Genomic DNA, 23714 nt, shown 5'->3' with positions numbered 1-23714 from the left:
TCTGTATACAGGGATCTCCCCCTAGTGGTGGCTGCAGACAGGATCTTATCCTGTATCTCTGTATACAGGGAGCTCCCCCTAGTGGTGGCTGCAGACAGGATCTTATCATGTATCTCTGTATACAGGGAGCTCCCCCTAGTGGTGGCTGCAGACAGAATCTTATCATGTATCTCTGTATACAGGGAGCTCCCCCTAGTGGTGGCTGCAGACAGAATCTTATCATGTATCTCTGTATACAGGGAGCTCCCCCTAGTGGTGGCTGCAGACAGAATCTTATCATGTATCTCTGTATATAGAGAGCTCCCCCTAGTGGTGGCTGCAGACAGGATCTTATCATGTATCTCTGTATACAGGGAGCTCCCCTAGTGGTGGCTGCAGACAGAATCTCATCATGCATCTCTGTATACAGGGGGAGCTCCCCCTAGTGGTGACTGGTCAGGGGTCTTTAGCATATATTTTTTTCGGCGGTGTCTTGATTTGAGATTTCCATGTGCTGCACAGTCCTTCGTTACTTGTAGACTTGGGCGATGAATGGAGAGAAAAAAAGTTTGTCTATGATAACTTCATGTTAAAGGTGCCACAGTCTCTGCCGAGTGCCTAGCCCCATCGGTAGCCAGTCCGGCCCCGTCAGCTCTGTGTGCGGCAGAGTCACCTAATAATATAATAAATGCACACTTATTTATTTTCCTCACTTATATATAGCGCCATTAATTCCACAGCGCTTTACAGACATCATTGCTGTCCCCATTGAGGCTCACAATCTAGATTCCCTATCAGTCTTTGTAATGTGGGAGGAAAAAGGAGGAAACCCAAGAAACACGGGGAGAACATACAAACTTCTTGCAGATGTTGTCTTTGGTGGGATTTGAACCCAGGACCCCAGTGCTAACCACTGAGCCACCATGCCACACACTTTCCCCAATGTTTTATTTCCGCTCCCGAAAGCACAGCAACAAACGTGAAAAAGCCGCAGTCGGTGCCGCATCGTCCTCATTCAGATTTGTTATTTTTTTACATTTTTGAATAAAAAAAAAAAAACAATTCAGAGAAATGTCCTGCGCACCCCGATCCCCGGTAGACCCTAAACCACAGCAACATAAGAGGGATGTCTACATTATATACGATTTTTCGAGATGAAAGTTTTCGGCAGGGGAGAGAATCGTCAGCAGGGGGAGAGTTGTCAGCAGGGGGAGAGTTGTCAGCAGGGGGAGAGTTGTCAGTAGGGGGAGAGTTGTCAGTAGGGGGAGAGTTGTCAGTAGGGGGAGAGTCGTCAGCAGGGGGAGAGTTATCAGCAGGGGGAGAGTCGTCAGCAGGGGGAGAGTTGTCAGCAGGGAGAGAGTTGTCAGCAGGGAGAGAGTTGTCAGCAAGGGGAGAGTTGTCAGCAGGGGGAGAGTTGTCAGCAGGGGGAGAGTTGTCAGCAAGGGGAGAGTTGTCAGCAGGGGGAGAGTCGTCAGCAGGGGGAGAGTTGTCAGCAAGGGGAGAGTTGTCAGCAGGGGGAGAGTCGTCAGCAGGGGGAGAGTTGTCAGCAGGGGGAGAGTTGTCAGCAGGGGGAGAGTTGTCAGCAGGGGGAGAGTCGTCAGCAAGGGGAGAGTCGTCAGCAGGGGGAGAGTCGTCAGCAGGGGGAGAGTCGTCAGCAGGTGCAGAGTCGTTAGCAGGGGGAGAGTTGTCAGCAGGGAGAGTCGTCTTCAGCTGGAGGGAGAGTGTCAACAGGGCGGAGTCCTCAGCAGGGGTAGAGTCGTCAGCAGGGGGAGAGTCGTCAGCAGGGGGGAGAGTTGATGTCAGCGGGGGAGAGTCGTCAGCAGGGGGAGAGTTGTCAGCAGGGGGGAGAGTTGTCAGCAGGGGCAGAGTTGTCAGGAGGAGCAGAGTTGTAAGTAGGAGCAGAGTTGTCAGCAGGGGGAGAGTTGTCAGCAGGGGCAGAGTTGTCAGCAGGGGCAGAGTTGTCAGGAGGAGCAGAGTTGTCAGCAGGGGGAGAGTTGTCAGCAGGGGCAGAGTTGTCAGTAGGAGCAGAGTTGTCAGCAGGGGCAGAGTTGTCAGTAGGAGCAGAGTTGTCAGCAGGGGGAGAGTTGTCAGCAGGGGGAGAGTTGTCAGCAGGGGGCAGAGTTGTCAGTAGGAGCAGAGTTGTCAGCAGGGGTAGAGTTGTCAGGAGGAGCAGAGTTGTCAGTAGGAGCAGAGTTGTCAGCAGGGGCAGAGTTGTCAGCAGGGGCAGAGTTGTCAGCGGGGGAGAGTTGTCAGCAGGGGCAGAGTTGTCAGCAGGGGGAGAGTTGTCAGTAGGGGGAGAGTTGTCAGCAGGGGGAGAGTTGTCAGCAGGGGGAGAGTTGTCAGCAGGGGGAGAGTCGTTGTCAGCAGGGGAGACACGTAAGCAGGGGCAGAGTCGTCAGGAGGGAGAGAGTCGTCAGCAGGGAGAGAGTCGTCAGCAGATGGGGAGTTGTCAGCAGGGGGAGAGTTGTCAGCAGGGGGAGAGTCGTCAGTAGGTGCAGAGTTGTCAGCAGGAGGAGAGTTGTCAGGTGCAGATTTGTCAGCAGGGGGAGAGTTGTCAGGTGCAGAGTCGTTAGCAGCGGGAGAGTTATCAGCAGGGGCAGAGTCGTCAGCAGGGGGAGAGTCATCAGCAGAGGGAGAGTCGTCAACAGGGGGGAGAGATGTCAGCAGGGGGGAGAGTTGTTGTCAGCAGGGGGAGAGATGTCAGCAGGGGGAGAGATGTCAGCAGGGGGAGAGTTGTCAGCAGGGGGAGAGTTGTCAGCAGGAGCAGAGTTGTCAGCAGGGGCAGAGTTGTCAGCAGGGGGAGAGTTGTCAGCAGGGGGAGAGTTGTCAGCAGGGGGAGAGTTGTCAGCAGGGGGAGAGTTGTCAGCAGGGGCAGAGTTGTCAGCAGGGGGAGAGTTGTCAGCAGGGGCAGAGTTGTCAGCAGGGGGCAGAGTTGTCAGTAGGAGCAGAGTTGTCAGCAGGGGGGAGAGATGTCAGCAGGGGGAGAGTTGTCAGCAGGGGGGAGAGTTGTCAGCAGGGGCAGAGTTGTCAGGAGGAGCAGAGTTGTAAGTAGGGGCAGAGTTGTCTGCAGGGGCAGAGTTGTCAGTAGGAGCAGAGTTGTCAGCAGGGGCAGAGTTGTAAGGAGGAGCAGAGTTGTCAGTAGGAGCAGAGTTGTCAGCAGGGGCAGAGTTGTCAGCAGGGGGAGAGTTGTCAGCAGGGGGAGAGTTGTCAGCAGGGGGAGAGTTGTCAGCAGGGGCAGAGTTGTCAGCAGGGGGAGAGTTGTCAGCAGGGGGAGAGATGTCAGCAGGGGGAGAGTTGTCAGCAGGGGCAGAGTTGTCAGCAGGGGCAGAGTTGTCAGTAGGGGCAGAGTTGTCAGTAGGAGCAGAGTTGTCAGCAGGGGGAGAGTTGTCAGCAGGGGCAGAGTTGTCAGCAGGGGCAGAGTTGTCAGCAGGGGGTGAGTTGTCAGTAGAGGGAGAGTTGTCAGCAGGGGGAGAGTCGCTGTCAGCAGGGGGAGAGTCGTTGTCAGCAGGGGGAGAGACGTCAGCAGGGAGAGAGTCGTCAGCAGGGAGAGAGTCGTCAGCAGGGGGATAGTTATCAGCAGGGGGAGAGTTGTCAGCAGGGGGAGAGTCGCTGTCAGCAGGGGGAGAGTCGTTGTCAGCAGGGGGAGAGACGTAAGCAGGGGCAGAGTCGTCAGCAGGGAGAGAGTCGTCAGCAGGGAGAGAGTCGTCAGCAGGGGGATAGTTATCAGCAGGGGGAGAGTTGTCAGCAGGGGGAGAGTTGTCAGGTGCAGAGTTGTTAGCAGGGGGAGAGTTGTCAGCAGGTGCAGAGTCGTTAGCAGCGGGAGAGTCGTCAGCAGGGGCAGAGTCGTCAGCAGGGGCAGAGTCGTCAGCAGGGGGAGAGTTGTCAGCAGGGGCAGAGTCGTCAACAGGGGGAGAGTTGTCAGCACGGGGAGAGTTGTCAGCAGGGGGAGAATTGTCAGCAGGGGGGATGTTAGCAGGGGGAGAGTTGTCAGCAGGGGCAGAGTTGTCAGTAGGAGCAGAGTTGTCAGCAGGGGGAGAGTTGTCAACAGGGGGAGAGATGTCAGCGGGGGGATAGTTGTCAGCAGGGAGAGAGTTGTCTGCAGGGACAGAGTTGTCAGCAGGGAGAGAGTTGTCAGTAGGGGCTGAGCTGTCAGCAGGGGGAGAGTGGTCAGTAGGAGCAGAGTTGTCAGCAGGGAGAGAGTTGTCACCAGGGGCAGAGTTGTCAGCAGGGGGGAGAGTTGTCAGCTGTGGGGGAGAGTTTTCAGTAGGGGGAGCGTTGTCAGTAGGGGGAGAGTTGTCAGCAGGGGGAGAGTTGTCAGCAGGTGGGAGAGATGTCAGCAGGTGGGAGAGATGTCAGCATGGGGAGAGTTGTCAGGAGGGGGAGAGTTGTCAGGAGGGGGAGAGTTGTCAGCAGGGGGAGAGTTGTCAGCAGGGGGAGAGTTGTCGTCAGCAGGTGCAGAGTTGTCAGCAGGGGGAGAGTTGTCAGGTGCAGAGTTGTTAGCAGGGGGAGAGTTGTCAGCAGGGGGAGAGTTGTCAGCAGGGGGAGAGTTGTCAGCAGGGGGAGAGTTGTCAGGTGCAGAGTCGTTAGCAGGGGGAGAGTTGTCAGTAGGGGGAGAGTTGTCAGCAGTGGGAGAGTTGTCAGTAGGGGGAGAGTTGTCAGTAGGGGGGAGAGTTGTCAGCAGGGGGAGAGTTGTCAGCAGGGGTGAAAGTTGTCAGCAGGGGGAGAGTTGTCAGCAGGGGTGAAAGTTGTCAACAGGGGTGAGTTGTCAGCAGGGATGAGAGTTGTCAGCAGGGGGAGAGTTGTCAGCAGGGGGAGAGTTGTCAGCAGGGGGGGAGTTGTCAGCAGGGGGGGAGTTGTCAGCAGGGGTGAGAGTTGTCAGCAGGGGGAGAGTTGTCAGCAGGGGGAGAGTTGTCATCAGGGGGGGAGTTGTCAGCAGGGAGAGAGTTGTCAGCAGGGGGAGAGTTGTCAGCAGGGGTGAGAGTTGTCAGTAGGGGGGGAGTTGTCAGCAGGGAGAGAGTTGTCAGCAGGGGTGAGTTGTCAGCAGGGGTGAGAGTTGTCAGTATGGGGAGAGTCGTCAGTATGGGGAGAGTCGTCAGCAGGGGTGAGAGTTGTCAGCAGGGGGAGAGTCGTCAGCAGGGGGAGAGTCGTCAGCAGGGGGAGAGTCGTCAGCAGGGGTGAGAGTTGTCAGTAGGGGGGGAGTTGTCAGCAGGGGGAGAGTTGTCAGCAGGGGGAGAGTTGTCATCAGGGGGGGAGTTGTCATCAGGGGGGGAGTTGTCAGCAGGGGGAGAGTTGTCAGCAGGGAGAGAGTTGTCAGCAGGGGGAGAGTTGTCAGCAGGGGGGGAGTTGTCATCGGGGGGGCGTTGTCAGCAGGGAGAGAGTTATCAGCAGGGGTGAGAGTTGTCAGTAGGGGGGGAGTTGTCAGCAGGGGGAGAGTTGTCAGCAGGGGGAGAGTTGTCAGCAGGGGTGAGAGTTGTCAGTAGGGGGGGAGTTGTCAGCAGGGAGAGAGTTGTCAGCAGGGAGAGAGTTGTCAGCAGGGGTGAGTTGTCAGCAGGGGTGAGAGTTGTCAGCAGGGGGAGAGTTGTCAGCAGGGGGAGAGTTGTCAGCAGGGGGAGAGTTGTCAGCAGGGGTGAGAGTTGTCAGCAGGGGGAGAGTTGTCAGCAGGGGGAGAGTTGTCAGCAGGGGAGAGTTGTCAGCAGGGGTGAGAGTTGTCAGCAGGGAGAGAGTTGTCAGCAGGGGTGAGAGTTGTCAGCAGGGGTGAGAGTTGTCAGCAGGGGTGAGAGTTGTCAGCAGGGGTGAGTTGTCAGCAGGGGGAGAGTTGTCAGCAGGGGGAGAGTTGTCAGCAGGGGTGAGTTGTCAGCATGGGTGAGTTGTCAGCAGGGGTGAGAGTTGTCAGCAGGGGGAGAGTTGTCAGCAGGGGGGGAGTTGTCAGCAGGGGGGGAGTTGTCAGCAGGGGGGGAGTTGTCAGCAGGGAGAGAGTTGTCAGCAGGGAGAGAGTTGTCAGCAGGGGGAGAGTTGTCAGCAGGGGGAGAGTTGTCAGCAGGGGGAGAGTTGTCAGCAGGGGTGAGAGTTGTCAGTAGGGGGGGAGTTGTCAGCAGGGGGAGAGTTGTCAGCAGGGGTGAGTTGTCAGCAGGGGTGAGAGTTGTCAGCAGGGGGAGAGTTGTCAGCAGGGGTGAGTTGTCAGCAGGGGGAGAGTCGTCAGCAGGGGGAGAGTTGTCAGCAGGGGTGAGAGTTGTCAGCAGGGGGAGAGTTGTCAGCAGGGGTGAAAGTTGTCAGTAGGGGGGGAGTTGTCAGCAGGGGGAGAGTTGTCAGCAGGGGTGAGTTGTCAGCAGGGGGAGAGTCGTCAGCAGGGGGAGAGTCGTCAGCAGGGGTGAGAGTTGTCAGCAGGGGGAGAGTTGTCAGCAGGGGTGAGAGTTGTCAGTAGGGGGGGAGTTGTCAGCAGGGGGAGAGTTGTCAGCAGGGGTGAGAGTTGTCAGCAGGGGGAGAGTTGTCAGCAGGGGTGAGAGTTGTCAGTAGGGGGGGAGTTGTCAGCAGGGAGAGAGTTGTCAGCAGGGGTGAGTTGTCAGCAGGGAGAGAGTTGTCAGCAGGGGTGAGTTGTCAGCAGGGGTGAGAGTTGTCAGCAGGGGGAGAGTTGTCAGCAGGGGGAGAGTTGTCAGCAGGGGTGAGAGTTGTCAGCAGGGGGAGAGTTGTCAGCAGGGGGAGAGTTGTCAGCAGGGGGAGAGTTGTCAGCAGGGGGAGAGTTGTCAGCAGGGGGAGAGTTGTCAGCAGGGGAGAGTTGTCAGCAGGGGTGAGAGTTGTCAGCAGGTGGAGAGTTGTCAGCAGGTGGAGAGTTGTCAGCAGGGGGAGAGTTGTCAGCAGGGGCAGAGTTGTCAGCAGGGGGAGAGTTGTCAGCAGGGGGGAGAGTCGTCAGCAGGGGGGAGAGTCGTCAGCAGGGGGAGAGTCGTCAGCAGGGGGAGAGTCGTCAGCAGGGGGAGAGTCGTCAGCAGGGGGAGAGTCGTCAGCAGGGGGAGAGTCGTCAGCAGGGGGAGAGTTGTCAGCAGGGGGAGAGTTGTCAGCAGGGGGAGAGTTGTCAGCAGGGGGAGAGTCGTCAGCAGGTGCAGAGTCGTTAGCAGGGGGAGAGTTGTCAGCAGGGGGAGAGTTGTCAGCAGGGAGAGTCGTCTTCAGCTGGAGGGAGAGTGTCAACAGGGCGGAGTCCTCAGCAGGGGTAGAGTCGTCAGCAGGGGGAGAGTCGTCAGCAGGTGCAGAATTGTTATCAGGGAGAGAGTCGTCAGCAAAGGGAGAGTCGTCAGCAGGCGGAGAGTCGTCAGCAGGGGGAGAGTCGTCAGCAGGTGCAGAATTGTTATCAGGGAGAGAGTCGTCAGCAAAGGGAGAGTTGTCAGCAGGGGGGAGAGTCGTCAGCAGGCGGAGAGTCGTCAGCAGGTGCAGAATTGTTATCAGGGAGAGAGTCGTCAGCAAAGGGAGAGTCGTCAGCAGGGGGAGAGTCGTCAGCAGGTGCAGAATTGTTATCAGGGAGAGAGTCATCAGCAAAGGGAGAGTCGTCAGCAGGGGGGAGAGTCGTCAGCAGACGGAGAGTCGTCAGCAGGGAGCAGAGTTGTTGTCAGCAGGGGGAGAGTCATTGTCAGCAGGGGAGAGACGTAAGCAGGGGCAGAGTCGTCAGGAGGGAGAGAGTCGTCAGCAGGGAGAGAGTCGTCAGCAGATGGGGAGTTGTCAGCAGGGGGAGAGTCGTCAGTAGTTGCAGAGTTGTCAGCAGGAGGAGAGTTGTCAGGTGCAGATTTGTCAGCAGGGGGAGAGTTGTCAGGTGCAGAGTCGTTAGCAGCGGGAGAGTTATCAGCAGGGGCAGAGTCATCAGCAGGGGGAGAGTTGTTGTCAGCAGGGGGAGAGTCATCAGCAGAGGGAGAGTCGTCAACAGGGGGGAGAGATGTCAGCAGGGGGGAGAGTTGTCAGCAGGGGGAGAGTGGTCAGCAGGTGCAGAATTGTTATCAGGGAGAGAGTCGTCAGCAGGGGGAGAGTCGTCAGCAGGGGGAGAGTCGTCAGCAGGCGGAGAGTCGTCAGCAGGGAGCAGAGTTGTTGTCAGCAGGGGGAGAGTCGTTGTCAGCAGGGGAGAGACGTAAGCAGGGGCAGAGTCGTCAGGAGGGAGAGAGTCGTCAGCAGGGAGAGAGTCGTCAGCAGATGGGGAGTTGTCAGCAGGGGGAGAGTTGTCAGCAGGGAGAGAGTCGTCAGTAGGTGCAGAGTTGTCAGCAGGAGGAGAGTTGTCAGGTGCAGATTTGTCAGCAGGGGGAGAGTTGTCAGGTGCAGAGTCGTTAGCAGCGGGAGAGTTATCAGCAGGGGCAGAGTCGTCAGCAGGGGGAGAGTTGTTGTCAGCAGGGGGAGAGTCATCAGCAGAGGGAGAGTCGTCAACAGGGGGGAGAGATGTCAGCAGGGGGGAGAGTTGATGTCAGCAGGGGGAGAGTCGTCAGCAGGGGGAGAGTTGTCAGCAGGGGGGAGAGTTGTCAGTAGGAGCAGAGTTGTCAGGAGGAGCAGAGTTGTCAGCAGGGGGAGAGTTGTCAGCAGGGGCAGAGTTGTCAGCAGGAGCAGAGTTGTCAGCAGGAGCAGAGTTGTCAGCAGGGGCAGAGTTGTCAGGAGGAGCAGAGTTGTAAGTAGGAGCAGAGTTGTCAGCAGGGGGAGAGTTGTCAGCATGGGGAGAGTTGTCAGTAGGGGCAGAGTTGTCGGTATGGGCAGAGTTGTCAGGAGGGGGAGAGTTGTCAGCAGAGGGGGAGTTGTCAGCAGAGGGGGAGTTGTCAGCAGGGGGAGAGTTGTCAGCAGGGGGGGAGTTGTCAGCAGGGGGAGTTGTCAGCAAGGGGAGAGATGTCAGCAGGGGGGCATGTCATCTGGGGGGAGAGATGTCAGCATGGGGGAGATGTCAGCGGGGGGGAGAGTTGTCAGTAGGGGGAGAGTTGTCAGCAGTGGGAGAGTTGTCAGTAGGGGGAGAGTTGTCAGTAGGGGGGAGAGTTGTCAGCATTGGGAGATTTGTCAGAAGGGGGAGAGTTGTCAGCAAGGGGAGAGATGTCAGCAGGGGAAGAGTTGTCAGCATTGGGAGATTTGTCAGCAGTGGAAGAGTTGTCAGCATTGGGAGATTTGTCAGCAGGGGGAGAGTTGTCATCAGGGGGGGAGTTGTCAGCAGGGGGAGAGTTGTCAGCAGGGGTGAGAGTTGTCAGCAGGGGGGGAGTTGTCAGCAGGGGTGAGAGTTGTCAGCAGGGGTGAGAGTTGTCAGCAGGGGTGAGAGTTGTCAGCAGGGGGAGAGTTGTCAGCAGGGAGAGAGTTGTCAGCAGGAGGAGAGTTGTCAGCAGGGGGGGAGTTGTGATCAGGGGGGGAGTTGTCAGCAGGGAGAGAGTTGTCAGCAGGGGGAGAGTCGTCAGCAGGTGCAGAATTGTTATCAGGGAGAGAGTCGTCAGCAAATGGAGAGTCGTCAGCAGGGGGAGAGTCGTCAGCAGGGAGCAGAGTTGTTGTCAGCAGGGGGAGTGTCGTTGTCAGCAGGGGAGAGACGTAAGCAGGGGCAGAGTCGTCAGGAGGGAGAGAGTCGTCAGCAGATGGGGAGTTGTCAGCAGGGGGAGAGTTGTCAGCAGGGAGAGAGTCGTCAGTAGGTGCAGAGTTGTCAGCAGGAGGAGAGTTGTCAGGTGCAGATTTGTCAGCAGGGGGAGAGTTGTCAGGTGCAGAGTCGTTAGCAGCGGGAGAGTTATCAGCAGGGGCAGAGTCGTCAGCAGGGGGAGAGTTGTTGTCAGCAGGGGGAGAGTCATCAGCAGAGGGAGAGTCGTCAACAGGGGGGAGAGATGTCAGCAGGGGCAGAGTTGTCAGCAGGGGCAGAGTTGTCAGCAGGGGGAGAGTTGTCAGCAGGGGGAGAGTTGTCAGCAGGGGCAGAGTTGTCAGTAGGAGCAGAGTTGTCAGCAGGGGCAGAGTTGTCAGGAGGAGCAGAGTTGTAAATAGGAGCAGAGTTGTCAGTAGGGGGAGAGTTGTCAGTAGGGGGAGAGTTGTCAGGAGGGGGAGAGTTGTCAGCAGGGGGAGAGTTGTCAGTAGGGGGAGAGTTGTCAGGAGGGGGGGAGTTGTCAGCAGAGGGGGAGTTGTCAGCAGAGGGGGAGTTGTCAGCAGGGGGAGAGTTGTCAGCAGGGGGGGAGTTGTCAGCAAGGGGAGAGATGTCAGCAGGGGGGCATGTCATCTGGGGGGAGAGATGTCAGCAGGGGGGAGATGTCAGCGGGGGGGAGAGTTGTCAGTAGGGGGAGAGTTGTCAGTAGGGGGAGAGTTGTCAGCAGTGGGAGAGTTGTCAGTAGGGGGGAGAGTTGTCAGCAGGGGGAGAGTTGTCAGCATTGGGAGATTTGTCAGTAGGGGGAGAGTTGTCAGCAGGGGGAGAGTTGTCAGCAGGGGGAGAGTTGTCAGCAGGGGTGAGAGTTGTCAGCAGGGGTGAGAGTTGTCATCAGGTTGGAGTTGTCAGCAGTGGGAGAGTTGTCAGTAGGGGGGAGAGTTGTCAGCAGGGGGAGAGTTGTCAGCATTGGGAGAGTTGTCAGCAGGGGGAGAGTTGTCAGCAGGGGGAGAGTTGTCAGCAGGGGGGGAGTTGTCAGCAGGGGTGAGAGTTGTCAGCAGGGGTGAGAGTTGTCATCAGGGGGGAGTTGTCAGCAGGGGGAGAGTTGTCAGCAGGGGGGAGTTGTCAGCAGGGGGAGAGTTGTCAGCAGGGGTGAGAGTTGTCAGCAGGGAGAGAGTTGTCAGCAGGGGGAGAGTTGTCAGCAGGGGTGAGAGTTGTCAGTAGGGGGGGAGTTGTCAGCAGGGGTGAGAGTTGTCAGCATGGGGAGAGTTGTCAGCAGGGGTAGAGTTGTCAGCAGGGGAAGAGTCGTCAGCAGGGGTGAGAGTTGTCAGCAGGGAGAGAGTTGTCATCAGGGGGGGAGTTGTCATCAGGGGGGGAGTTGTCAGCAGGGAGAGAGTTGTCAGCAGGGGGGAGAGTTGTCAGCAGGGGGAGAGTTGTCATCAGGGGGGGAGTTGTCATCAGGGGGGGAGTTGTCAGCAGGGAGAGAGTTGTCAGCAGGGGGAGAGTCGTCAGCAGGTGCAGAATTGTTATCAGGGGGAGAGTCGTCAGCAGGGGGAGAGTCGTCAGCAGGCGGAGAGTCGTCAGCAGGGAGCAGAGTTGTTGTCAGCAGGGGGAGAGTCGTTGTCAGCAGGGGAGAGACGTAAGCAGGGGCAGAGTCGTCAGGAGGGAGAGAGTCGTCAGCAGATGGGGAGTTGTCAGCAAGGGGAGAGTTGTCAGCAGGGAGAGAGTCGTCAGTAGGTGCAGAGTTGTCAGCAGGAGGAGAGTTGTCAGGTGCAGATTTGTCAGCAGGGGGAGAGTTGTCAGGTGCAGAGTCGTCAGCAGGGGGAGAGTTGTTGTCAGCAGGGGGAGAGTCATCAGCAGAGGGAGAGTCGTGAACAGGGGGGAGAGATGTCAGCAGGGGGGAGAGATGTCAGCAGGGGGGAGAGTTGATGTCAGCAGGGGGAGAGTCGTCAGCAGGGGGAGAGTCGTCAGCAGGGGGAGAGTCGTCAGCAGGGGGAGAGTTGTCAGCAGGGGGGAGAGTTGTCAGTAGGAGCAGAGTTGTCAGCAGGGGCAGAGTTGTCAGGAGGAGCAGAGTTGTCAGCAGGGGCAGAGTTGTCAGCAGGGGCAGAGTTGTCAGCAGGGGGAGAGTTGTCAGTAGGAGCAGAGTTGTCAGCAGGGGCAGAGTTGTCAGGAGGAGCAGAGTTGTCAGCAGGGGGAGAGTTGTCAGCAGGGGGAGAGTTGTCAGCATGGGGAGAGTTGTCAGTAGGGGCAGAGTTGTCAGTAGGGGCAGAGTTGTCAGTAGGGGCAGAGTTGTCAGTAGGGGGAGAGTTGTCAGCAGAGGGGGAGTTGTCAGCAGAGGGGGAGTTGTCAGCAGGGGGAGAGTTGTCAGCAGGGGGGGAGTTGTCAGCAGGGAGAGATGTCAGCAGGGGGGCATGTCATCTGGGGGGAGAGATGTCAGCAGGGGGGAGATGTCAGCGGGGGGGAGAGTTGTCAGTAGGGGGAGAGTTGTCAGTAGGGGGAGAGTTGTCAGCAGTGGGAGAGTTGTCAGTAGGGGGAGAGTTGTCAGTAGGGGGGAGAGTTGTCAGCAGGGGGAGAGTTGTCAGCATTGGGAGATTTGTCAGTAGGGGGAGAGTTGTCAACAAGGGGAGAGATGTCAGCATTGGGAGATTTGTCAGCAGGGGGAGAGTTGTCAGCAGGGGGGGAGTTGTTATCAGGGGGGGAGTTGTCAGCAGGGGTGAGAGTTGTCATCAGGGGGAGAGTTGTCATCAGGGGGGGAGTTGTCATCAGGGGGAGAGTTGTCATCAGGGGGAGAGTTGTCAGCAGGGGTGAGAGTTGTCAGCAGGGAGAGAGTTGTCAGCAGGGGGAGAGTTGTCAGCAGGGGTGAGAGTTGTCAGTAGGGGGGGAGTTGTCAGCAGGGAGAGAGTTGTCAGCAGGGGGAGTGTTGTCAGCAGGGGTGAGTTGTCAGCAGGGGTGAGAGTTGTCAGCATGGGGAGAGTTGTCAGCAGGGGGAGAGTTGTCAGCAGGGGGAGAGTCGTCAGCAGGGGGAGAGTCGTCAGCAGGGGTAGAGTCGTCAGCAGGGGGAGAGTCGTCAGCAGGGGTGAGAGTTGTCAGTAGGGGGGGAGTTGTCAGCAGGGAGAGAGTTGTCAGCAGGGGGTGAGTTGTCAGCAGGGGTGAGTTGTCAGCAGGGGGAGAGTTGTCAGCAGGGGTGAGAGTTGTCAGCAAGGGTGAGAGTTGTCAGCAAGGGGTGAGAGTTGTCATCAGGGGGAGAGTTGTCATCAGGGGGAGAGTTGTCATCAGGGGGAGAGTTGTCATCAGGGGGAGAGTTGTCATCAGGGGGAGAGTTGTCAGCGGGGGGGAGAGTTGTCAGCAGGGGGAGAGTTGTCAGCAGGGGGAGAGTTGTCAGCAGGGGGAGAGTTGTCAGTAGGGGGGAGAGTTGTCAGCATTGGGAGATTTGTCAGCATTGGGAGATTTGTCAGTAGGGGTGAGTTGTCAGCAGGGGTGAGAGTTGTCAGCAGGGGGAGAGTTGTCAGCAGGGGTGAGTCGTCAGCAGGGGGAGAGTCGTCAGCAGGGGGAGAGTTGTCAGCAGGGGGAGAGTTGTCAGTAGGGGGGAGAGTTGTCAGCAGGGGGGAGAGTTGTCAGCAGGGGGAGAGTTGTCAGCAAGGGGAGAGTTGTCAGCAGGGGGAGAGTCGTCAGCAGGGGGAGAGTCGTCAGCAGGGGAGAGTTCTCAGCAGGGGGAAGAGTTGTCAGCAGGGGGAGAGTCGTCAGCAGGGGGAAGAGTTGTCATCAGGGGGGGAGTTGTCAGCAGGGAGAGAGTTGTCAGCAGGGGTGAGTTGTCAGCAGGGGTGAGAGTTGTCAGCAGGGGGAGAGTTGTCAGCAGGGAGAGAGTTGTCAGCAGGGGGAGAGTTGTCAGCAGGGGGAGAGTTGTCAGCAGGGGGGGAGTTGTCAGCAGGGGGGGAGTTGTCATCAGGGAGAGAGTTGTCATCAGGGAGAGAGTTGTCATCAGGGGGAGAGTTGTCATCAGGGGGAGAGTTGTCATCAGGGGGAGAGTTGTCAGCGGGGGGGAGAGTTGTCAGCAGGGCGAGAGTTGTCAGCAGGGGGGAGAGTTGTCAGTAGGGGGGAGAGTTGTCAGCATTGGGAGATTTGTCAGCAGGGGGAGATTTGTCAGCAGGGGAAGAGTTGTCAGCATTGGGAGATTTGTCAGCATTGGGAGATTTGTCATCAGGGGGGGAGTTGTCAGCAGGGGGAGAGTTGTCAGCAGGGGTGAGAGTTGTCAGCAGGGAGAGAGTTGTCAGCAGGGAGAGAGTTGTCAGCAGGGGTGAGAGTTGTCTGTAGGGGGGGAGTTGTCAGCAGGGAGAGAGTTGTCAGCAGGGGGTGAGTTGTCAGCAGGGGGTGAGTTGTCAGCAGGGGTGAGTTGTCAGCAGGGGGGAGAGTTGTCAGCAGGGGGGGAGTTGTCATCAGGGGGGGAGTTGTCAGCAGGGAGAGAGTTGTCAGCAAGGGGAGAGTTGTCAGCAGGGGTGAGAGTTGTCAGTAGGGTGGGAGTTGTCAGCAGGGGTGAGAGTTGTCAGCAGGGGGAGAGTCGTCAGCAGGGAGCAGAGTTGTTGTCAGCAGGGGGAGAGTCGTCAGCAGGGGAGAGAGTCGTCAGCAGATGGGGAGTTGTCAGCAGGGGGAGAGTTGTCAGCAGGGAGAGAGTCGTCAGTAGGTGCAGAGTTGTCAGCAGGAGGAGAGTTGTCAGGTGCAGATTTGTCAGCAGGGGGAGAGTTGTCAGGTGCAGAGTCGTTAGCAGCGGGAGAGTTATCAGCAGGGGCAGAGTCGTCAGCAGGGGGAGAGTTGTCAGCAGGGGGAGAGTCATCAGCAGAGGGAGAGTCGTCAACAGGGGGGAGAGATGTCAGCAGGGGGGAGAGTTGTCAGCAGGGGGGGAGTTGTCAGCAGGGGGGAGAGATGTCAGCAGGGGGGAGAGTTGATGTCAGCAGGGGGAGAGTCGTCAGCAGGGGGAGAGTCGTCAGCAGGGGGAGAGTCGTCAGCAGGGGGAGAGTTGTCAGCAGGGGGGAGAGTTGTCAGTAGGAGCAGAGTTGTCAGCAGGGGCAGAGTTGTCAGGAGGAGCAGAGTTGTAAGTAGGAGCAGAGTTGTCAGCAGGGGCAGAGTTGTCAGCAGGGGGAGAGTTGTCAGCAGGGGGAGAGTTGTCAGCAGGGGCAGAGTTGTCAGCAGGGGCAGAGTTGTCAGGAGGAGCAGAGTTGTCAGCAGGGGGAGAGTTGTCAGCAGGGGGAGAGTTGTCAGCAGGGGGAGAGTTGTCAGCAGGGGGAGAGTTGTCAGCAGAGGGGGAGTTTTCAGCAGAGGGGGAGTTTTCAGCAGAGGGGGAGTTTTCAGCAGGGGGAGTTGTCAGCAAGGGGAGAGATGTCAGCAGGGGGGCATGTCATCTGGGGGGAGAGATGTCAGCAGGGGGGAGAGTTGTCAGCAGGGGGGAGATGTCAGCGGGGGGGAGAGTTGTCAGTAGGGGGAGAGTTGTCAGCGGGGGGGAGAGTTGTCAGTAGGGGGAGAGTTGTCAGCAGTGGGAGAGTTGTCAGTAGGGGGAGAGTTGTCAGTAGGGGGGAGAGTTGTCAGCAGGGGGAGAGTTGTCAGCAGGGGGAGAGTTGTCAGCATTGGGAGATTTGTCAGCAGGGGGAGAGTTGTCAGCAGGGGGGGAGTTGTTATCAGGGGGGGAGTTGTCAGCAGGGGGAGAGTTGTCAGCAGGGGTGAGAGTTGTCAGCAGGGGGAGAGTTGTCATCAGGGGGGGAGTTGTCAGCAGGGGGAGAGTTGTCAGCAGGGGTGAGAGTTGTCAGCAGGGGTGAGAGTTGTCAGCAGGGGTGAGAGTTGTCAGCAGGGAGAGAGTTGTCAGCAGGGGGAGAGTTGTCAGCAGGGGTGAGAGTTGTCAGTAGGGGGGGAGTTGTCAGCAGGGAGAGAGTCGTCAGTAGGTGCAGAGTTGTCAGCAGGAGGAGAGTTGTCAGGTGCAGATTTGTCAGCAGGGGGAGAGTTGTCAGGTGCAGAGTCGTTAGCAGCGGGAGAGTTATCAGCAGGGGGAGAGTCGTCAGCAGGGGGAGAGTTGTCAGCAGGGGGAGAGTCATCAGCAGAGGGAGAGTCGTCAACAGGGGGGAGAGATGTCAGCAGGGGGGAGAGATGTCAGCAGGGGGGAGAGTTGATGTCAGCAGGGGGAGAGTCGTCAGCAGGGGGAGAGTTGTCAGCAGGGGTGAGAGTTGTCAGCAGGGGTGAGTTGTCATCAGGGGGAGAGTTGTCATCAGGGGGAGAGTTGTCATCAGGGGGAGAGATGTCAGCGGGGGGGAGAGTTGTTAGCAGGGGGAGAGTTGTCAGCAGGGGGAGAGTTGTCAGCAGGGGGAGAGTTGTCAGCAGGGGGAGAGTTGTCAGTAGGGGGGAGAGTTGTCAGTAGGGGGGAGAGTTGTCAGCAGGGGGGGAGTTGTCATCAGGGGGGGAGTTGTCAGCAGGGGGAGAGTTGTCAGCAGGGGTGAGAGTTGTCAGTAGGGGTGGGAGTTGTCAGCAGGGGTGAGAGTTGTCAGCAGGGGGAGAGTTGTCAGCAGGGGTGAGTTGTCAGCAGGGGTGAGAGTTGTCAGCAAGGGGGGAGTTGTCATCAGGGGGGGAGTTGTCAGCAGGGAGAGAGTTGTCAGCAGGGGGAGAGTTGTCAGCAGGGGAGAGTTGTCAGCAGGGGGGGAGTTGTCAGCAGGAAGAGAGTTGTCAGCAGGGGGAGAGTTGTCAGCAGGGGTGAGAGTTGTCAGCAGGGGGAGAGTTGTCAGCAGGGGGAGAGTTGTCAGCAGGGGGAGAGTTGTCAGTAGGGGGGAGAGTTGTCAGTAGGGGGGAGAGTTGTCAGCAGGGGGGGAGTTGTCATCAGGGGGGGAGTTGTCAGCAGGGGGAGAGTTGTCAGCAGGGGTGAGAGTTGTCAGTAGGGGTGGGAGTTGTCAGCAGGGGTGAGAGTTGTCATCAGGGGGAGAGTTGTCAGCAGGGGTGAGTTGTCAGCAGGGGTGAGAGTTGTCAGCAAGGGGGGAGTTGTCATCAGGGGGGGAGTTGTCAGCAGGGAGAGAGTTGTCAGCAGGGGGAGAGTTGTCAGCAGGGGTGAGAGTTGTCAGTAGGGGTGGGAGTTGTCAGCAGGGGTGAGAGTTGTCATCAGGGGGAGAGTTGTCAGCAGGGGTGAGTTGTCAGCAGGGGTGAGAGTTGTCAGCAGGGGGAGAGTTGTCAGCAGGGGGGGAGTTGTCAGCAGGGGTGAGAGTTGTTAGCAGGGGTGAGAGTTGTCAGCAGGGGGGGAGTTGTCAGCAGGGAGAGAGTTGTCAGCAGGGGAGAGTTGTCAGCAGGGGGGGAGTTGTCAGCAGGAAGAGAGTTGTCAGCAGGGGGAGAGTTGTCAGCAGGGGTGAGAGTTGTCAGCAGGGGGAGAGTTGTCAGCAGGGGTGAGTTGTCAGCAGGGGGAGAGTCGTCAGCAGGGGGAGAGTCGTTAGCAGGGGGAGAGTTGTCAGCAGGGGGGAGAGTTGTTAGCAGGGGGGAGAGTTGTCAGCAGGGGGGAGAGTTGTCAGCAGGGGGAGAGTTGTCAGCAAGGGGAGAGTCGTCAGCAGGGGGAGAGTCGTCAGCAGGGGGAGAGTCGTCAGCAGGGGGAGAGTCGTCAGCAGGGGGAAGAGTCGTCAGCAGGGGGAAGAGTCGTCAGCAGGTGGAGAGTCGTCAGCAGGGGGAAGAGTCGTCAGCAGGGGGAGAGTCGTCAGCAGGGGCAGAGTTGTCAGCAGGGGAGAGTTGTCAGGTGCAGAGTCGTTAGCAGGGGGAGAGTTGTCAGCAGGGAGAGTCGTCTTCAGCTGGAGGGAGAGTGTCAACAGGGCGGAGTCCTCAGCAGGGGTAGAGTCCTCAGCAGGGGTAGAGTCGTCAGCAGGGGAAGAGTCGTCAGCAGGTGCAGAATTGTTATCAGGGAGAGAGTTGTCAGCAAAGGGAGAGTCGTCAGCAGGGGGAGAGTCGTCAGCAGGTGCAGAATTGTTATCAGGGAGAGAGTCATCAGCAAAGGGAGAGTCGTCAGCAGGGGGGAGAGTCGTCAGCAGGCGGAGAGTCGTCAGCAGGGAGCAGAGTTGTTGTCAGCAGGGGGAGAGTCGTTGTCAGCAGGGGAGAGACGTAAGCAGGGGCAGAGTCGTCAGGAGGGAGAGAGTCGTCAGCAGATGGGGAGTTGTCAGCAGGGGGAGAGTTGTCAGCAGGGGGAGAGTCGTCAGTAGGTGCAGAGTTGTCAGCAGGAGGAGAGTTGTCAGGTGCAGATTTGTCAGCAGCGGGAGAGTTATCAGCAGGGGCAGAGTCGTCAGCAGGGGGAGAGTTGTTGTCAGCAGGGGGAGAGTCATCAGCAGAGGGAGAGTCGTCAACAGGGGGGAGAGTTGTCAGCAGGGGGGAGAGATGTCAGCAGGGGGAGAGTCGTCAGCAGGTGCAGAGTTGTCAGCAGGGGGAGAGTTGTCAGGTGCAGAGTCGTTAGCAGCGGGAGAGTTGTCAGCAGGGGCAGAGTCGTCTGCAGGGGCAGAGTCGTCAGCAGGGGGAGAGTTGTCAGCAGGGGCAGAGTCAACAGGGGGAGAGTTGTCAGCAGGGGCAGAGTTGTCAGTAGGAGCAGAGTTGTCAGCAGGGGGAGAGTTGTCAACAGGGGGAGAGATGTCAGCAGGGGGGGAGTTGTCAGCAGGGGGAGAGTTGTCAGCAGGGGGGGAGTTGTCAGCAGGGGGGGAGTTGTCATCAGGGGGAGAGTTGTCAGCAGGGGGGAGTTGTCAGCAGGGGGGGAGTTGTCAGCAGGGGGAGAGTTGTCAGCAGGGGGAGATATGTCAGCAGGGGGAGAGTTGTCAGCAGGGGGAGATATGTCAGCAGGGGGAGATATGTCAGCAGGGGGAGAGTTGTCAGCAGGGGGGGGAGTTGTCAGCAGGGGTGAGTTGTCAGCAGGGGGAGAGTTGTCAGCAGGGGGAGAGTTGTCAGCAGGGGGAGAGTTGTCAGCAGGGGGAGAGTTGTCAGCAGGGGGGGAGTTGTCAGCAGGGGGTGAGTTGTCAGCAGGGGGAGAGTTGTCAGCAGGGGGGGAGTTGTCAGCAGGGGGAGAGTTGTCAGCAGGGGGAGAGTTGTCAGCAGGGGGAGAGTTGTCAGCAGGGGGGAGAGTTGTCAGCAGGGGGAGAGTTGTCAGCAGGGGGAGAGTTGTCAGCAGGGGGAGAGTTGTCAGCAGGTGACTTCCATCAAAGCTGCAACATTAGGTTCAACCGATAACCGCAAGGATCGCGGATTCAATCTTGTGTCGGGGCGGGGCCTCCTTGTATCGGGGCGGGGCCTGTTTGTGTTGGGGCGGGGCCGCCTCCCTGGGTCACCTGGCTCCGCGCTCCGGCCGTCAGTCAGTGCCGGGTCCTCGGTGATGCAGGTGCAGGGCGATCCGCTCCGGGGGCCGCTCCGCTCGCTGCTCCGGGCGCTGCTGCTGCTCTTGCCTGTGTACGGCTGCGGCCGCGCCGGGATCGGGATTTCCTGGGTTTTCTTCGGACTTTTCCTCTGGATTTTCTGGAACCGAAACAAGAGATGGAAACTGGCGCGGATGCGGGCAGCCTGGGATCTGCTGGAGAACGAGACCCTGGAGGTGACCCGCGGGCTGAACACCCAGCAGCTGCCGGCCTGGGTGAGAGCGTGGGCGGGGCCGACAACCCGACTACAGCGACTACCGGAGCCCCGACGAGCGTTCGACCGCGGCCCCCGGATCCCCGACGACCGTTCGACCGCGACCGCCGGAGCCCCGACGACCGTTCGACCGCGACCGCCGGAGCCCCGACGACCTCACGACCGCGGCCGCCGGAGGCCCCGGCGACCTCACGACCGCGGCTGCCGGAGGCCCCGGCGACCTCACGACTGCGGCCGCCGGAGGCCCCGACGACCGTACGACCGCGGCCGCCGGAGGCCCCGACGACCTCACGACCGCGGCCGCCGGAGGCCCCGACGACAGTACGACCGCGGCCGCCGGAGGCCCCGACGACCGTACGACCGCGGCCGCCGGAGGCCCCGACGACCTTACGACCGGGGCCGCCGGAGGCCCCGACGACAGTACGACCGCGGCCGCCGGAGGCCCCGACGACCGTACGACCGCGGCCGCCGGAGGCCCCGACGACCTTACGACCGGGGCCGCCGGAGGCCCCGACGACCGTACGACCGCGGCCGCCGGAGGGCCCCGACGACCGTACGACCGCGGCCGCCGGAGGGCCCCGACGACCGTACGACCGCGGCCGCCGGAGGGCCCCGACGACCTTACGACCGCGGCCGCCGGAGGGCCCCGACGACCGTACGACCGCGGCCGCCGGAGGGCCCCGACGACCGTACGACCGCGGCCGCCGGAGGGCCCCGACGACCGTACGACCGCGGCCGCCGGAGGGCCCCGACGACCGTACGACCGCGGCCGCCGGAGGGCCCCGACGACCGTACGACCGCGGCCGACGGAGGCCCCGACGACCGTACGACTGGCTGCTCCACGGAATGTTCTGGATGTTGTAGTTCTGTGGGTGACTGTGACACCCCTGATACGGAGACCTCGTCCCCCGCGAGCTGCTGTACAGTATGAATGTGACCATACAACGGGCGCAAATTCTGACTGTGCTTCGCACTACTATATGTTCTGTATATGGCGGTACTATAGTCTGTATATGGGGGCGGTGCTGTCTGTATATGGCTCTACTATAGTCTGTATATGGGGGCGGGGCGGTCTGTATATGGCGGTAGTATAGTCTGTATATGGGGGCGGGGCGGTCTGTATATGGCTTCAGTATAGTCTGTATATGGGGGCGGTAGTATAGTCTGTATGTGGGGGCGGGGCGGTCTGTATATGGGGGCGGTAGTATAGTCTGTATATGGGGGCGGTAGTATAGTCTGTATGTGGGGGCGGTAGTATAGTCTGTATGTGGGGGCGGTAGTATAGTCTGTATGTGGGGGCGGTAGTATAGTCTGTATGTGGGGGCGGTAGTATAGTCTGTATGTGGGGGCGGTAGTATAGTCTGTATGTGGGGGCGGGGCGGTCTGTATGTGGGGGCGGTAGTATAGTCTGTATGTGGGGGCGGGGCGGTCTGTATGTGGGGGCGGTAGTATAGTCTGTATGTGGGGGCGGGGCGGTCTGTATGTGGGGGCGGTAGTATAGTCTGTATGTGGGGGCGGGGCGGTCTGTATATGGGGGCGGTAGTATAGTCTGTATGTGGGGGCGGGGCGGTCTGTATATGGGGGCGGTAGTATAGTCTGTATGTGGGGGCGGGGCGGTCTGTATATGGGGGCGGTAGTATAGTCTGTATGTGGGGGCGGGGCGGTCTGTATATGGGGGCGGTAGTATAGTCTGTATGTGGGGGCGGGGCGGTCTGTATATGGGGGCGGTAGTATAGTCTGTATGTGGGGGCGGGGCGGTCTGTATATGGGGGCGGTAGTATAGTCTGTATGTGGGGGCGGGGCGGTCTGTATATGGGGGCGGTAGTATAGTCTGTATGTGGGGGCGGGGCGGTCTGTATATGGGGGCGGTAGTATAGTCTGTATGTGGGGGCGGGGCGGTCTGTATATGGGGGCGGTAGTATAGTCTGTATGTGGTGGTCACACTGCGGCCATGAACAGACGTGACGCAGTGTAAGGACAGTGAGTGACTCCCCCGCAGTCAGTAACTTGTGTAATAACATCGGGGACTTGGTGACAATATATTGAACAAAAAAGCATCAAATCCGGACCACCGCGACGAGGCATTCGATCAGAGGGGTCTCTCCTGGCGAGCCTCCTGGTTGTGTGTCTGGGGGTCTCTCCTAGTTGTGCGGTCATCTTGCGCTGTCAGGACCCCGGGGTCTCTTGTTGGCGGTCATTGCTGCACCCCCCCCTCCTGCTGTCCAGTGTCGGGATCTCTGGAGGGGTCGGTTGTCGTGGAGACGGTCGCCGCCCCCCCTGTAATGGCTGCAGATCGCCGATGTGTAATCCGTCGTCATCAGACGGAAGGGGAGGATTTCCGGTGACCGCAGAGAACAACCACCCTCATCATTCACCTCTGTTGCCGGTCTTATCCGCTGCCCTCACTGAGAGCCGGGTGTCGACCGGGCGAGACGAAAAGGGAAGCCATCACCAATAGCAACCAGCGGCCGCGCTGTCCCAGAATCCTCCGCGCTTTCCTCCCACCCATCGCACGACCGCCGCCTGATGATCGCCGACAGCTTCTCGCTGTCCGCAGCTGATGTTCCGGCGCTGTGTGTTGTACGTGACGGCGTTTCGAACCCCTTTATGACGGCGATTATTGCACGGAACTTTCCAGGAGGATCAAGATCACAATGTATGAAATGTGCAACCTGCGGCTCGTCCTCATCTCTGCCGGCGCCTCTGCTGCCTGCCTGCGCCTCTGCTGCCTGCCTGCGCCTCTGCTGCCTGCCTGCGCCTCTGCTGCCTGCGCCTCTGCTGCCTGCCTGCGCCTCTGCTGCCTGCCTGCGCCTCTGCTGCCTGCCTGCGCCTCTGCTGCCTGCCTGCGCCTCTGCTGCCTGCGCCTCTGCTGACTGCCGGCGTCTCGGACCACTTCTTGCTCACAGGGCGCAGGCAGCCTCATTCACTGACATGAAGCAGAGGTCCTGGTCTGCTTGCATAGTGGCTCTCTGTTGTCTGTCTCTGTCTCTGTCTCTGTCTTGTCTGTGTCTCTCTCTCTCTCTCTCTTGTCTGTTTGTCTCTCTCTCTCTTGTCTGTTTGTCTCTCTCTCTCTTGTCTGTTTGTCTCTCTCTCTCTCTTTCTTGTCTGTTTGTCTCTCTCTCTTGTCTGTTTGTCTCTCTCTCTCTTGTCTGTCTCTGTCTCTCTCTCTCTTGTCTGTCTCTCTCTCTCTCTCTCTTGTCTGTTTGTCTCTCTCTCTCTCTCTTGTCTGTTTGTCTCTCTCTCTCTCTCTCTTGTCTGTTTGTCTCTCTCTCTCTCTCTTGTCTGTTTGTCTCTCTCTCTCTCTCTCTTGTCTGTTTGTCTCTCTCTCTCTCTCTCTTGTCTGTTTGTCTCTCTCTCTCTTTCTTGTCTGTTTGTCTCTCTCTCTCTTTCTTGTCTGTTTGTCTCTCTCTCTCTTTCTTGTCTGTTTGTCTCTCTTTCTTGTCTGTTTGTCTCTCTCTCTCTTGTCTGTTTGTCTCTCTCTCTCTTGTCTGTTTGTCTCTCTCTCTCTTGTCTGTTTGTCTCTCTCTCTCTTGTCTGTTTGTCTCTCTTGTATGTTTGTCTCTCTTGTCTGTTTGTCTCTCTTGTCTGTTTGTCTCTCTTGTCTGTTTGTCTCTCTTGTCTGTTTGTCTCTCTTGTCTGTTTGTCTCTCTTGTCTGTTTGTCTCTCTTGTCTGTTTGTCTCTCTTGTCTGTTTGTCTCTCTTGTCTGTTTGTCTCTCTTGTCTGTTTGTCTCTCTTGTCTGTTTGTCTCTCTTGTCTGTTTGTCTCTGTCTCTCTCTCTCTCTCTTGTCGTCTGTCTCTCTCTCTCTCTCTCTTGTCGTCTGTCTCTCTCTCTCTCTCTCTTGTCGTCTGTCTCTCTCTCTCTCTCTTGTCGTCTGTCTCTCTCTCTCTCTCTCTTGTCGTCTGTCTCTCTCTCTCTCTCTCTCTCTCTTGTCGTCTGTCTCTCTCTCTCTCTCTTGTCGTCTGTCTCTCTCTCTCTCTCTTGTCGTCTGTCTCTCTCTCTCTCTCTTGTCGTCTGTCTCTCTCTCTCTCTCTCTCTCTCTCTCTCTCTCTCTTGTCGTCTGTCTCTCTCTCTCTCTCTCTCTCTCTCTCTTGTCGTCTGTCTCTCTCTCTCTCTCTCTCTCTCTCTCTTGTCGTCTGTCTCTCTCTCTCTCTCTCTCTCTCTCTCTCTCTCTTGTCGTCTGTCTCTCTCTCTCTCTCTCTCTCTCTTGTCGTCTGTCTCTCTCTCTCTCTCTCTCTTGTCGTCTGTCTCTCTCTCTCTCTCTTGTCGTCTGTCTCTCTCTCTCTCTCTCTCTCTCTCTCTTGTCGTCTGTCTCTCTCTCTCTCTCTCTTGTCGTCTCTCTCTCTCTCTCTCTCTCTCTTGTCGTCTGTCTCTCTCTCTCTCTCTCTTGTCGTCTGTCTCTCTCTCTCTCTCTCTTGTCGTCTGTCTCTCTCTCTCTCTCTCTTGTCGTCTGTCTCTCTCTCTCTCTCTCTCTCTTGTCGTCTGTCTCTCTCTCTCTTGTCGTCTGTCTCTCTCTCTCTCTCTTGTCGTCTGTCTCTCTCTCTCTCTCTCTCTCTCTCTCTTGTCGTCTGTCTCTCTCTCTC

At 58.5% G+C, this 23714-nt stretch overlaps 1 protein-coding gene across 1 annotated transcript in view; it reads left to right on the top strand.

Moving 5' to 3' along the window:
* Positions 1–18835: 18835 nt before the first annotated feature.
* The window catches only part of ESYT3 (extended synaptotagmin 3), a 43785-nt gene continuing 38906 nt past the window's right edge, over positions 18836–23714 (top strand). Inside the window, exon 1 of the mRNA XM_073647563.1 lies at positions 18836–19133. Within this exon, the coding sequence (XP_073503664.1) occupies positions 18879–19133 (255 nt within the window). The 5' untranslated portion in view covers positions 18836–18878. The remainder of the gene's footprint in view (positions 19134–23714) is intronic.

This window comes from Phyllobates terribilis, unplaced genomic scaffold, assembly GCF_046119375.1.
Source record: "Phyllobates terribilis strain yellow unplaced genomic scaffold, ASM4611937v1 Scaffold_9__5_contigs__length_417890890, whole genome shotgun sequence".
Taxonomy (NCBI): Eukaryota; Metazoa; Chordata; class Amphibia; order Anura; family Dendrobatidae; genus Phyllobates; species Phyllobates terribilis.
This window is presented reverse-complemented; position numbering and strand designations above follow the sequence as displayed.